This window comes from Mytilus edulis, chromosome 10 (genome assembly GCF_963676685.1).
Source record: "Mytilus edulis chromosome 10, xbMytEdul2.2, whole genome shotgun sequence".
NCBI lineage: Eukaryota > Metazoa > Mollusca > Bivalvia > Mytilida > Mytilidae > Mytilus > Mytilus edulis.
The window spans coordinates 32,311,709-32,327,620 of NC_092353.1; the positions used below are offsets into that span (position 1 = coordinate 32,311,709).

The 15,912-nt window shown below is 31.0% G+C and overlaps 1 protein-coding gene across 4 annotated transcripts in view; it reads right to left on the bottom strand.

Moving 5' to 3' along the window:
* Positions 1-15,912, bottom strand: part of LOC139490915 (protein lin-28 homolog) — a 52,484-nt gene that overhangs the window by 17,740 nt on the left and 18,832 nt on the right. For 3 of the 4 annotated variants that reach the window (XM_071278054.1, XM_071278053.1, XM_071278052.1), the window contains exon 2: positions 7,094-7,194. In XM_071278054.1, the coding sequence (XP_071134155.1) occupies positions 7,094-7,194 (101 nt within the window). Of the gene's footprint in view, positions 1-7,093; positions 7,195-7,653; positions 8,300-15,912 lie in introns of those variants that run through there. The other variant, XM_071278055.1, reaches the window with a different exon arrangement.

Here is a 15,912-nt window from a genome sequence, read left to right on the forward strand (position 1 = left end):
ATACAAGAAAAACTAAATTTAACACACTTGAAGAGCAACCACTCTCTTGCACAAAGTTTGATAAGAAGTTAATTAGTTTGTGTCAATTGACATATTTTGAGTTAAAAATATTAGTTATCAAGAGATATTTTACAATCATGATAATTAAATTTCAAAGGTTAATGCATTCCTCACTGGTCCTACTACATGTACAACTTAAATGTGAATAATTGAAAGATAAACTTCAAAAAGATGGTCGTAAAAATGATATTTCAATTAAAAAAGGTAAATGTATGGTTTAAAGTAATACGACAACAGCCTACAAACAAAATATCTAGAAGTCAACATCAGGTGTTCAGAAACAGAATTGACTATAACAATTCTTTGAGAGCAAATATATTAACAGCTATTATTCATAATCGTGTTTTTTAATTGTAGGATTTCTAGTAAAATTGAAAGTAGTCAACATTCATTAAACATGCCTAAACTGCTCTGAGTTAATGTGTCTTATTTAACTCGACTATTCTTGACGTTTGATTATCAGTATTATTATACTTCACGTTAAAATGCCATATTTTGATTGGTTAATACAAGGGTGTTAATTTACTCCATTACATTGCTGAGCGGGTGACAATTTTTTTGAATGTCACCCTCTCGGCTAGACCGATCAAAAATCGGTAATTTAAACGACTAGAATTGAATTTACAACAAGTTATTAAAGACAATGCTTAAAGTTCTAATTTACTATACAACGAAGCCTTGGACGACTTAAACTTATTTCTTTTACAATTGTTGCAAAACATATTTCACTTTTTCTTTAAAACCTATAAATCATATCCGTTATGCTTATTGTTGATATTTTATTCCATACTTTAACGCATTCGTTCACCATCGATTGGTGTGCATTTCATCATATTCATTGTGATGTATATTTCTCCGCCAGATATAAGGCCTTTTAAAAGGAAAATTTCCCCAAAAAATTTAAATCAAATAAACAACAATTGATTTTTTTTCTAGATATCAGAGCTTTTTCCCCGTTTCGGGTCAAATCTTTATATTGTTTATGTATGTCAAGACCCAGCACTATTATTGTCTATTTACTTCATTTCTGTTGATTGTTCTAATACCTGTAACGTTGGTACATGACTACATAAAAAATACTTAAAATAAAATTCATCTGTAAAAGACAAGAATGATAGGACATTCAGTATAATAAATTAAATAACACATAGCTGAGAGGTGATAGAGCAGATCGGTACCCCTCGAAAAAGCATTGCCAACGTTGGCTTCGCCGCGGTTGACAATGTTTTCTCGGGGTACCAATCTGCTCTACCACCCTCTCAGCTATGTGTTATTTACATAAAGACTAGAGTCAGTAAGTTTAGTCTTTCCACAACAAAAATGCACCAAACTATGCGCTACAGTTGACTTGAGTATAAAAAAAATGTGTTAGTTTTATTCTAGCATTTAAAACAATAAATTGTGGATACATTATAATTTGTTTGAAACCAATTGATGTTGATTTTGTGGTTACAGACAAAGGACGTATTGCAAAGTCCAACAAAGTACAAATTTTCTATAAGCTTGTTTGCAGCCGCGCTTTTCTTCAACACAAGACACAGCAGTGACGATCGAATCAAAACAGTTGAGGCCAAATAATGTACTGTCATGACAATTGAAGAGCATCATGATGCCGAAATTATGATTAAAAATTATCTAAAATCATTAAACCCACCTAATTTTAATTGATCCCTTCCTGTTTTATGGTTGGGTTCAAGTTGCACATCTTTAGTTTTCTTATGTCATGTATGTTGTGTTATGTAAACTTTCTGTTCGTCGTTTTTAGTCTTTTGTCATGGCGTAGTTATTTGGTTTTCGACTGATATTCGAATTAACCTAATATTATTTCTTGTCACAATCTATAATTAAGGATTTAACGGCAGATCAATGAACTTAATTGAACTGGAATAAATTGACGCTCTAATCGATGGCCATTGCAGGCATGTAAATTTTAAAAAAAATGATATGATCATTTGGACCATTAGTAATATGTGAATGTAACACACGTATGAAAATAACTCAGGCACACTAATTTCGCATTCATTCATGAAATAACCTGTTGCTATTTCTATGTGCATGTTAAAGTAATAATAATTCCTTAATATATCAACACTGCATGAAACATTCATACAAATGAAAGGAAATGTCAATCAGATGTACATTCTTCAATAAATGTAACCTAGTGCATTAACCACTTAGTTGTGTGTACTCTGCAGCTACTTCCGTCTTTGAAGTACCCCTCTATAGATGTGGGAAACAATGAGTGTTATGATCATTTACAAAGGCAAACAAGAATTAAAACCTTTCTCATGCAGTTTTCATTCTTTGTTCTATTTATCAAAAATTATTTCTAGGAGTATGGTCCATTCAAAAACCGTACAAAAATTACGCTTAATTATTATACAAAATAAATCCAAGCTTTACAAAAAAATCTAGTTTGTAAAAGAAACCAAAAATTAAAACTCGTCTAAATCGCAATTTAAGCTGAGAAATAAAAAACAAAACAATCATTTCATATAGTTAGGTCAGTAGTTTATAAGAGTTACAAAATCCGAGGTTTTCTATGCGAATCTTTACAAAGTATTCAAAGAAGAACAAAATTTTTAATTCCATATAGTACTGGAAAACATCTGCAGTGATTTAAGTATGCATGTGGATATGTCTTGATGGTGGTGCAGGATTTTATGAGTACCTGTTAAATACAATATGAGCTTCATTATGTGACAGTTTCACTATCAAAGTTTTTGAAAGCTGTTTTATAGTGGAAACAGGAATAGAAGGCTTATATCTTAAAATAACTAGATGGAATTTGATTTATCCTAATTTTCTTGTAATTTGGGCGGATTTTGATGGTAATTAACTAATCCTTGTTGTGATGAAGAGAAATTAAAACTCACAGTAAGTTAGATTACAAAAGAAGAAATGAATAAGTAGTTACAAGAAAAACCCCAAAAAATCGTCGTATGGACAACTGATATGACAGACGATTGAATCGGATAAAATCTAGAAATTAGATTCACCTGCTTTTAAAGAAAAACATGAATGATTTCTATGTTGCCGTTGCAAAATTGTAATACACCGAAGGTATATTTATAATTTAATATTTATATTGATGGCGGAAGAGCATTGTTAACAATCTGTGAAAAGTTAAGTGTACACCTCGAGTTCTTACCTTTTCTTTTTATCAATCACAAGACGAAAACAACTTTGATAGTGAAGAATTTAGATTTTAACCAAAATTTCTATTCAAAGTATATTCGACTAGGTTTTGAAAGGAAAACTTTGATAGCGGTAACAAGGATAAGTCATGTATACAGCATTTCTTTTAATTACTTGAATTCGTCATGTTGGGATTGATATTTGTTACTCGATATTAGATATAATTGTTATTATCGGAAGGCGGCTGATGCATGTATTCGGAATTATACGTGTTCATTTTTGACGCACCTGCTCTGGCAAGGTTTAAAAAATTGAGAATGGATAGGGGAAATGTGTCAAAGCGACAAAAACCCGACCATAGAGCAGACAACAGTTTGTTTTCCTTTTATGACTCGATTTGGACCTGGACTATGTTTAATCTGACGTCTTTTACCTTTATATAACATTTATACATCTATGACCCTTATAAAATATAGTTCAGTTGAACTACATCGTATGCCACAAGTTTCCCCATAACATGCAAAATGCAGACATTTACTCAATACACTGTATATTATGATCTTATAATACACGTGTATCTAAATTAAAAAAAAAAACGACTTAAAACAGGTTCATGACTCAATATCTTCCATATTACTAGTATCCGCTATTTTACTTAAGACGTGTGGGTTGGTAAAGCGGTCAACAACCTTAACCATTTGTTAACTGATCTGATAAACCACTTTTATAAATAAACTCGAGGAATTTTAGTAACGTGTCAATACCCTCATACATGTCAATAAGGGATAAAATATTACTAACACGATGCATAATAAAGGCTCAACAGTTTGCATATATTATAAGACTCAAACGAATCATTTAACATGTCATTTTTACATTTAAAATATTATTGAATGTAAACAAAAATGTCAATATCGCTGAAACAAAATAATAGACAACAAACTATCCTAACGTAATGTAAATCCCAGAACAAAAATATGAAAATACAAAAAAGGGTGAAAAGTAAAATCACAAAAATACTGAACTCCGGGGGGAAATCATAACGGAAAGTCCTTAATTCAAACGGCAAAATCAAAAGCTCAAACACATCAAACGAATGGATAACAATAAAAGACCCGAATAAGCAGTTTCAGGAAAAAGGAGTAATCTTATGGAAATATGGACAACTGAAATGTCAGAAGATGTGATTAAATTAGATGAAAACAAGAAAATAGATTCACCTGTTCTAAAAGAACAACATGAATGATGTCTATGTTGCCTTGATAAATTGTATTACACCGAATGTGAATGATCCTTTAAACTTAAAAGTGTCAACAATTTCAACGCAATTATAAGAAGTCATTTAGTCATAATTGTCTGAGATACAACCATTAATAAAGCCACTGTCTCTTACAAATAGCAATGCTTTATTCCGGAGTGTTTGATTCTTAATGCTCTTCATCTTCGCACTATTTTGCCATTTAAATTTATGCATATTCCAGCACCGGTGTTCGTCGAGATGCTGCTACCAGTGCTTGTCAATATGTTGTTACCATTGTTTGTCAATAACTCGTTACCCGTGTTAGCCAATAAGTTGTTACCAGTGTTTGTAAATAAGTTGTTCTGTCGTGCAAATCATAAGCCTGATAAATTTGATAACTACTATCATATGTATCCAAAGAGTCAACTTATGAAAAACCATTGACCAACAAGAGAAAGGACTCTAGTAGATTAATTGTTCAGAGGGATGACACATTAATTGTCGTCATGAATACTTGGAATAATAGGCGTTTTTTAAATCCTGGAAAGGTTGTAAAATCTGCATTTTCAAATAATAATTATTAAATACTAACACATTTTAAAACAATTATTTTGCAACACATTTTGTACAATCTACAAGAATATACCAAGTAAGTCGGCTTTATATGATAATAAGTCAATGCATAAATCAGAACACTTATAGTTTATCTTATCATATTCTAAATGTTTTCAACGTTGCATTAACTGCTAAAATATGGGAACGGGAATTAAACCAATGGAACAGAACAGAAAAGCTATCCATTCTAACAGATGATCATAATTAACACGATTTAATTTCCTTTTTACATTATTCCACCATTTTTGAAGCCGCATTGGAAAAATCTAATAAACAGAGAACAATTACTGGCACTTCACTTTAATTATTTTTTCATGGAGTGTTCTGAGAATTGTTGTATGTAGTTTTTTTGTCTTTGATTTTTTATAGGTACATACTACAAGATTAGTCTTATATTCACATTTCTTGGGTCCTGCCCGAGTCAGAAGAATTCAGTTGTTACCGCCAGTTGCTGTCTGTATTATTGCTTGTGTTTATTATTCGGTACCAGGATGTTGGTTTTCTGGTTTATACCGTAGAGCAATTTGTCATGTCGTAGATAACTATATGGTCTTGGTTTTGCTCATTGTTGAAGCTTACATTCACGTCAATTGATGAAAAGTTGTCAAATTGATAATCATTCCATACTTTCGTATTTGAAATTGAATTTATTTACATGCATGAACCATGAAAGCTGAAGACCTAACTATTTTGAACGTCTACTTCATTTGTTTTTGTAGTCTTAATTGCAATCAAAATAATACTATGACCCTTGTGATCGTATTAAATAGAGAAAACCATCCTCTTATATATTAAATGAAAGGAGATGTATATACATGTATGATAATAGTTCACATAGATCAATTGTACAAAATATGTATTTGTTTCTGAGAATAATGTTCTATAACATGTATAATGCCAGTTATATTCTGTCCGGGTCCATTATTATATAGGTCATTCAAACGTGTTAATAACATTAAAGACACCAATTTTCCTGCACAAGATGCGCATTTCGACAATACATGTCTCTTCAGTGATGCTCATATATGATATTAGTTAATGACTGTTTTATTTTGTTTTTGAAGACAATTTATATATTTTAATTTCATATCAATGAAATCAATGATTTGACAATATTACTTATACAGAGTTTTGAACAACGGTATGCTACGGTTGCCAAAAATTGTACAAAAAGAGTAGGCTTACGTTAAATACGTGTAGTTAATTTTGCGGTAAACATTATAAAGAAAGATATTATAACATACAAAAAAATAAGTTAGTGAAAAAGAGGTGTTGATAGTGCCAGGTCTGTAACAGAACGAAGTGAAATACAATATTACTTTAAAAACAGGGTGAAGATTAAGCCTTGGGATTTAAACAAATACTAAAAATTGTACATAATGCTTTTGCATGTTGACATTGCAAAGATTAGAATGTATTAGCATGATTTGCTTCATTTGGTTTTAGACTGGGTATGAATCAACATAGGTCATAGTTTTTATTTATATAATGCAAGATGCCATGAGATATAATGTTACCATGACCACAATGATCATGCCAAAATTAACAAAATTATATTTTAATCAGTTTTCAAAGTTACATTGTTAAAATTAAGTTTAGTATTTAATTATTAAATCATTGAAAATGGCAAACATGTATTTATATATTTTTTTATTGTTTTTCTTTTCTTTTTATGCTTTATATTAACATGTATTGATTAAGATTAATCATACAGTGTATCTCAATATCATTATAATAAATGCTATCGAATTAAATATACATATTTTTTATTAGTTTAATTTTTTCTACACAAAAAAAAAAAACAACATTTCTTTTTACACAGATTGTATATGTAATAAAATTCCCCTATGTCATGTATATAGGAAATGTAACAAAAGTTCACAAACATTTATAGAAATATAAAGTAAAACGGAATAAAATTAATAAGCATTTTGAGAATACGAATCGTCGGCCATTACAGTGGACACTGGTCTTTGTTTGGACAGCAGGTCGATAATCATATAAAAATATATTAAGTTGTATAAAAGTAAATAATCTTACCTGGTGAACAAACACATCTTGGGAACCATCATCAGGTGTTATAAAGCCCCACCCTTTTGCTACATTAAACCATTTACAGCGCCCCCTTTTACGTCCTCCTCCTGTAAAATATACACAACAATAATAAAAATAAACATGGCCGGTATCGGCTACAATCAGTAGTATTGACCGGAGAGTGACCTCAGCGATCTCATTTAAACCTCTCCCTGAACACATGGTTTTTAATTTTGAAGACATATAAAGTCTGTAATTATTTACTTAATAACAATACACAAGGAATATCTATTTTGAATTTGAATTTTTTAATAAAAAAAACTATTTTTTATTATAAACTGGACATACACATGCAGTCAACATAATTGGAGGTTTCACCAACTTAAAACTAAACGATTCAGTAATTAGATTAAAGCGAGAAATTTGAAAATGATTATTTTAGTGATACAAAATCCCAAAACATAAGTGCATTTTTCTGAATGATATATCAAATACATAAATGAATTAAAAAAAAGCAATCCACATGGTCAGAAAGCATCCGAGCAACACATTCATTAATCATTCACCTCCATTTTCTGCCATTTTCTTGATTCATTTGGTTGCATCTGTTATGTACTTGTCAAAACATTGTAATCTCTCTAGAATGACCATAGCACTTTAATATGTCTTTATAAAAAAGTCAGAATATACTGATTATACTTCACATATCACTTATGTATTGATCACTAAAATATGTAGTAATAATGTCACTATGTTGTCACAGATCTGGACACTCCTTCTAGTAACATGTCTCCTCACAGGAATGTTTTCTAAATTGACCACACGTCCAAAACATCATTTTACCTTGACCACACATGAAGGATTTTTAAGCGGAAATAGCTAGTAAACTGCGAAAGAATCCATGCGACAATGCACAAATGTGAACGACCGAATTCTTCCTATAGGTCACACTTGAAGACCACGTTGTTTAACACAGGAAAGGGAGCAATAGCGTGAAGATCGTCAAGCTCGACCAGGCAGCATATGGGTCAGTGTTTGTGTATTCATTCAAAAGGTGAAGCACTTGTGATCACTATTAGTACACGAGTATCTTTTTTCTAATGTAGGTCAGGTCAAAGTTCTTCACTACGAACAATTGTAATTCAGGGATGGGAGACCACGCGATTTCCTTTGATTTTCTACGCGTTAACTGTACAAATAACTCATAGATACAATGATTAATATAAAACATGCATTGTTTTACATCGTGTCACATGTAAGGTATAAATTAGATATTGCGCAATATCTAATGCGTAATCAGTAAACATCAGAAATAATTTTTTAACATGCTGTTTTAAAAACTTTCCAAATGCAATGTATATGGTATAAATGGTGGACTACTTACAGATGTTTAACCTATTCAGTTATTAAGTAATTTACATGTGGATTGTGATTTATTGTGTCAAGTTCCGTTCATTGATGAACAGTTGTAACTTGCCCCAGTTAGAGAAGTGTACATGAATCACAATCAACAACCAATCCTATATTCATATTATAGTGTGCCAACTTGAATAACTTATTATTCACCCTATGCTTTTTTCAAATGTTTACATTTTGACGTCAGTTTATCTTATTTAAACATATTCGTAAGCCACCCACTTCATCAAAAAACGTGTGACGTCACCTAATTTCGAAGAGTAAAATAATAAGGGGCGGCACTAGCTGAAAACATCCAACGACAGTGGAAGGTGGAGCAAATTCTAAAAGACGATTGGTTAGAAATATAAATCTGAATGCGCAGGTGTTGACGCACAATTGATTGTATTATAAAGTAATCTTTTATCTAGTTATATTAAATGTAAAATAACATGGAAAGTAAATTTCTTAAAAAAAAAAGAATTACAGTAGTATCCGATGTAATTGTTTTTTTCAAGATGAATTAAATAAACTGTCTTTGTTCTTGCAGTTAAAAAGTGTATCAATAACCTTTGCGTTCAGACAATATGTTATGCTTTTTACTTAAAATAATTAAAAACAAAAAACAAATAAAATGCACAGTAATTAAGGATATTCATAATAAAACTTGATAATATATTATTCTAGTTCTCTATTATTTTAATATTCAATATTTAGTTGCTTAAAATAATTATTTAGAATTCAATATAAATGATACAATGATCTTGATTAGCATACCATATATATGTGTAATTTCAAATTTTAATATAATTCCAATTTCTTTTGGTATGTAATAAATGATCGAAAAAGATAGAGGCATATTTGTAGAATAAAAATGTAGTTTACATTAATCTTTTTAGCGATACAGGTGTATCTTTAAAGTTTCTAAATCCATACGTATGGTATAGTTTATAAATGTCCGACTTCCCTTACAATTTCAAGTGCGATTGAAGTGTGGTATATGTACATTTTAATACATATTTTTTTTGATAATCATAATTGTGTTTTATTTATATTTTGTTTTACATTGTTTGTGAAAATGTCAAAACTCAAATAACGGATCAACACAGTACGTAAAAAAGCTTTATATTTTAATATCCTAATAAGTACATGAAAATTGCAAAAACAAAATTCTAAAGGGCATGTTTCGAAAGATTTAAATGTATATTGATTGAAACTATTGGTAGAGTTGTTTAATGAAAATAGAAAGCATTTAATAAACTTCAAAAGAAAATGTAGTTAAAAAACTTTTCAAAAGTTGGCAAAATATTGCAATATATCAAATAAGGTTGCAATGTCACTTTCTAAACAGATACTGATAAAATCAATTACTATTTCTTTAAGTTGTGAAAAAAAAATACACACCACATTGTTCTGTGTCCAAAATGCAAATGTATGTAATTAACCCTATAACCTTACTGGAATTAATTATAAGTCTATCATCTGTGGCAATTTTCTAATCCAATACTTCATAGGCGGATCCAGGGGAAAATTCTGTTGGTTATATAGGGAATAACTGTAGCGCCTCCCTTTTCGTAGGTCAGTCGTCAGTGACCGACCTCCCCCTTTATGAAAAGTTCTGGATCCACCACTGTAATTTTCATTTAAGAAACATTTTTATAGCTGCTAATTATTTTCAACAATTTAAGTGTGTGTTAATTTAGGATCACCCGCTTCTATCTAAAAAATTCCCAAACCGATTTTTCTCATCAAAATTTAACTAACGATTACAATGAAATTGAGTTACAGTACAATAACAAATCATTCCCAATAGTACTAAATTTACTAATGTAGACGAAACGCGCGTCTGGTGTACTAAATTATAATTCTGGTACCTTTGAAAACTATTTACACCACTGGGTCGATGCCACTGCTGGTGGACGTTTCCTCCGCGAGGGTATCACCAGCCCAGTAGTCAGCACTAATATCAATTATGTAATCATTTTTATAAATTTCCTGTTTACAAAATTTTGAATTTCAAAAAAACTAAGGATTTACTTATCCCAGGCATAGATTACCGTATTTAGCCAAACTTTTTGGAATTTTGGATCCTCAATGCTCTTCAACTTTGTACATGTTTGGATTTATACCTATTTTGATATGAGCGTCAATGATGAGTCTTATGTAGACGAAAAGCGCGTCTGGCGTACTTAATTGTAATCCTGGTACCTTCAATAACTAATTAGGCAACAATAGTTGACCAATGTTAAAATCATATCAATCGATTAAGAAGATATTATGCAACGTAACTAACGAAACAGGAATCGAATGATCCACAAGGAGTGAGACCGGATTGGTCGATCAGGCAAGTGTCTGTACTTATAGGTGTGCAACATCAACATTGCAATTATATACTCAAACCAAATGTCATAATCAGGAATATGACATGATCAGTAAAATTAGAGACAGTGAATTGAGACTCCGATGACATTTCAAAAGGAAAAGTCCGATACTAAATGGCAAAATCTAAAGCTCTAACACAACAAACGAATGAATGACAACTGTCATATTCCTGACACGGTACAGGCATTTATTTATGTATCAAACTTGGATTTTATAGCTAGCCAAAACTCTCATTTGTATGACAGTAGTATAATATTTCCATTATATTGACAAGATTGTGTGAACAAAACCAACAGATATAAAGGGTAATATTATCAAAATTATGAGCAGATTTGTGCACCGAACACTGTCAACACACTGTATATGAAGTCTATAGCGTAAACATAAACGAACGTAACGTATTAACTAAGATATGTGTATGAAATATAATGGACAAGTTCGTATGTTACGATTTTAAAATGGGAAGTTGAAATTATCACGTGTGTCAAAGATTCGTGTTTGAAGGCGTTCATCTGTGTCAATATTCATGATATTGTGAAAAAGACCGGTAGTATCGCTTATTTATAGTACCCCTGTATATGTGATATGCAAATAAACTCATCATAGATACCAGGACTAAATTTTGTATATACGCCAGACGCGCATTTCGTCTACAAAAGACTCATCAATGACGCTCGAATCCAAAAAAAGATAAAAAAAAAGTACAAAGAAGAGCATTGAGATCCAAAATTCCTAAAAGTGTTGCCAAATACAGCTAAGGTAATCTATTCCTGAGGTAGAAAAGCCTTAGTATTTCAAAAAATTCAAAATTTTGTAAACAGTTAATTTATAAATATTACAATATCAATGATAATTCATGTCTGCACAAAGATTGCTGACTACTGGGCTTGTGATACCCTCGGGGATATAAATCTCCACCAGCATTGGCATCGATCCAGTGGTTGTAAATAAACTCATCATAGATACCAGGACTACATTTTGTATATATGCCAGATGCGGGTTTCGTCTACAAAAGACTCATCAGTGACGCTCGAATTCAAAAAAGTTTTTTTTAAAAAGCCAAATAAAATACAAAGTTGAAGAGCATTGAGATCCAAAATTCCTAAAAGTGTTGCCAAATACAGCTAAGGTGATCTATGCCTGAGGTAGAAAAGCCTTATTATTTCAAAAAAATCTAAATTTTGTAAACAGTTAATTTATAAATATACCAATATCAATGATAATTCATGTCAGCACAAAAAGTGTTGAATGTATATTATTCGTTGACAGATATCATTGAACATATTCGAACTGAACTCAGAAGGAACAACAAATTCGTGTATAAATTATCAAGCATCATTGAGTTGACGTCGAACTCACCGCGTAGATACTTGAAATTAACATATGATACATTGTATGAATTAATGAAAATTCTATTTATCATTGAATTATTTTGAAACTTATGGATGCACAATTTAATTTCAAATGTATGTACATGCAGTTACGTACCTATGATATACGTTTTATAAAAATCTAACAAGAATGTTTTAAATGTGATTGCTTATTGCAATTATCAATAGTTCCATTGATTGATGTTTCCAAGGAGCATTTTCTTAAACATAAATGACAGGCACTGATTTTCGAACTTGTCCACAATACTCATCATAGGTACCAGGATTGAAACGTTTTATTTGCACCAGACGCGTGTTTCGTCTACAAAAGACTCATCAGTGATGCTCAAATAAAAAAAGTGAAAAAGGTCAAATAAAGAACGAAGTTGAAGAACAACGAGGACCCAAATTCCCAAAAGTCTTGCCAAATACAGCTAAGGTAACATATTCTTGAGGTAGAAAAGCCTTAGTATTTTAAAACTTAAAACGTTTTTTAAACATTCAATTTATAATTATGATCATATCAATGATAATTCATGTCAACACAGAAGTGCTGACTACTGGGCTGGTGATACCCTCCATCATTGCTGATATTAACCTTTATGATATAAGTGTCGTAAAATTCTGGCAAGAATTGTTCATGTGAGAGCACAAACAAAACCGGACGGACGCACAGTGTTTCTATGTTATCTGCAATAAGTTGCGGACGGGAAACAAAGGCAAAGACACTGAGAATCAAACTATCTACAAAGGATGCCATCTTGTTTTATTTCCTTTTATAAAGAGTAGCTATCATCGCGAATAAGGAATAAAATAATCAACAGATCAATATTCAGTTGATTATATATATATAAATAGCAATTATGATTGATATTGAGTTATCTTCCTTTGTGGCTTATTTTGGAGCAAAAGAGTGTAGAGAATAACTTATTGATTGAACTATTTCCTTTACAGATTTCGTTTCATCTGTTTAAAAGCACAGAAACGGTGTGAAGACGGTAGATGTCTACATACTGTTAAATGTCTTCCGTATGTCTTAATGCAGCAACACATCATGTACATGTTAGATAAAGGAAGCTATATTGGTCAAGTTCATACGAATTACTATTTTTTTTACTTATTTGCTTTTTTAAGCTTATAATAAATGATACATTACAAAAAAAAATAATAATCCAAACTATCAGCATATTTGCAATTAAATGCAGATTTGTAAGGTCATATAGATATCGTTAATGATAGGTATCCGTAGAATATGTTTTTATTGATGATTGTTAATTATAGAAAGACACCTTTATTGATGTTTATATCTTTTTGAGTTTGATTCTGGCAACAAATCTGTATACTCATTATGATTCATACTATGCACATAAAATCATCACTATTCAAAATGATTAATTAAGCACATTATAATGTACAAGCGGTGAAGTTAGATTAAACTGGTATTTTTATTGTTTGAAAAAAAGCAAAGGTGAACCCATACATGTAATACCCATCTGAATTGGAGAGTCGCTACTACAACGGTAAACTAATATACCCTGAGAAAATCACTGTTTCAAAAGAATGCCATTGGTATGCTATTGAAACTATTTAATTCTACCATTTGGAATGATATTTTAAAGATTAAAAAAGAACAGTTGTTTATATCTCAATCGGTCTAAAAGAACAATCATTCGAATTGTATCACACAATGCATAAACTTATTTAATAGCCTTAATTCCATATATATTTTGGTACCATATTTATACATCTCTGCGTCTACATCTCTGAAAATGCAACACAAGTCTGATATGCTTCATACAATTAAGTTACGAGACAACGTTCTAGTTGACATTGGTTTTTTTTCACATAGAAAGTTGACAACTTGTTTCGTTTTTTTTTACCAATGATTATAGCAGATGAATCCAAATTATAGCAGTTGAATACACATAAACATATGGTATAAACTTGAATTTATACATATTTTAGAATACATAACACCTTCTGCAAATCATGAAACCTTATTAAAAAATAATTGTATAGTTGTGTGCATGAAGATTTATCAGAGCTGTCAAAGAAATAATTTTGAGTAATTATGCGGTGGTTTATTAAGCTTAACAACAAACCAGCGCCAGTCAAATGAATGAAGAACCATTGCATCTATGATAGAACCGATAAATATTGCAATTTTGCCTTTGTTTTATGTATTCTCTTACAGTGACCAGTCAATTTTGGCCGTCAATTTATGTGGATCGAAGGCGTTACCATAGGAACATATTGAAGAATTCTATTTTAGATTGCAGTCGTGCTGGGTTGAAACTTCAGCCATCAAAGGAGACTGACTGTCCATTATAGAAACTGAACGTGGTTTATCATCGTTACCCCTTTTTTTTATCTCATTAACTGAGTGTGAAAATCCATCAACTTAGTGAAAAACGAACAGAAACCTCCCTATCTTGTCTTATCTTAATTCTAAAGGATGAAAGATTTAGTCAGGTGGTGATAAATAAGAATGTTATCAGCGAGTAAAAGCAAATAATCATCATGGAGGTTATATGCAGAATGAAAATATTCATCATTAACTCAGCAATTGTTTTGAAAGTCCTTGGCAAATTTTGTTTATTCCAGTAGTATTTTACAAGAGTGCGTATGTGACGAATTACTTATTCTGTTGTGTTTCTGGTACAAATTCAAATGTAAAACAAACGGACTGATTAATGACAAAACAATAAACGAAAAACAAATATGACAGAACGCAACCAATAACAATTACTGAATCACAGGTTCCTGTTTTATGACAGGCACTTATACATGATATAGGAGGTGGCATGGTTTGATTTGAATAATAGCATTTGGTAAGAATAGACTGTAACGAAGATTTAACTAGCTGATTACAGTATTTACGCAATTTCAAATACATGTATATATGTAGCACTATTTAATAAAACTTTGAACATTAAAATTCGAAGATGTTGTACAAGTGCATTACTTCCTTGAAAATGTGAAAGAATGTAAAATGTACGTTATTCATGGGATTGTTATAATATTCAGTTATTTTCTTCGGAATACTTCCTAATGTTTGTAAATTAATTTTATTAAATGTCTTGTAAAAACATATAAACTTTTTTATGGTTCAGACAGACTACTTCAACATGACAGTTTGACACCAAAAATGATTTCTTTAGAACGAAAAATAGTCTTCCAAATTAGCTAAAACCAAAGCAATTTCTGTTCTAGCTTTCCACATAAAAATAAAGATATGATGTGATTGAGATAACTAACTACCAATGATCAGAGGAACAACATTTAAAACAAATGTATATACTGTTTGGTTTGTTTTGCTTTCGACAACCGAGTGAAATAATTCAAAAGATAAACGCAAACATGGCAAATGGTCTGATATATAATATGAAAATAACAAATTTATAGGTAGATAGCAACCTGCTTGTGACAAGCAAATATACATGTATATATCAAATGCAGCGGTAAAACAATGCCTGTTAGTGAATACTCATCCCTACCTGAGACAATGATACAACAGTTCAACATAGGATCTACAATAATTAGGTTAAAAAGGCTCGACTCAACAGGACGACACTATTAACACAAAAAAGACATTAATCATAGGCTAGAATTGTATATTAAAGTTGTAAATAAACCATGATTTCCAAGACGAAATTTCAGTCATTGACAAGCTTTTTC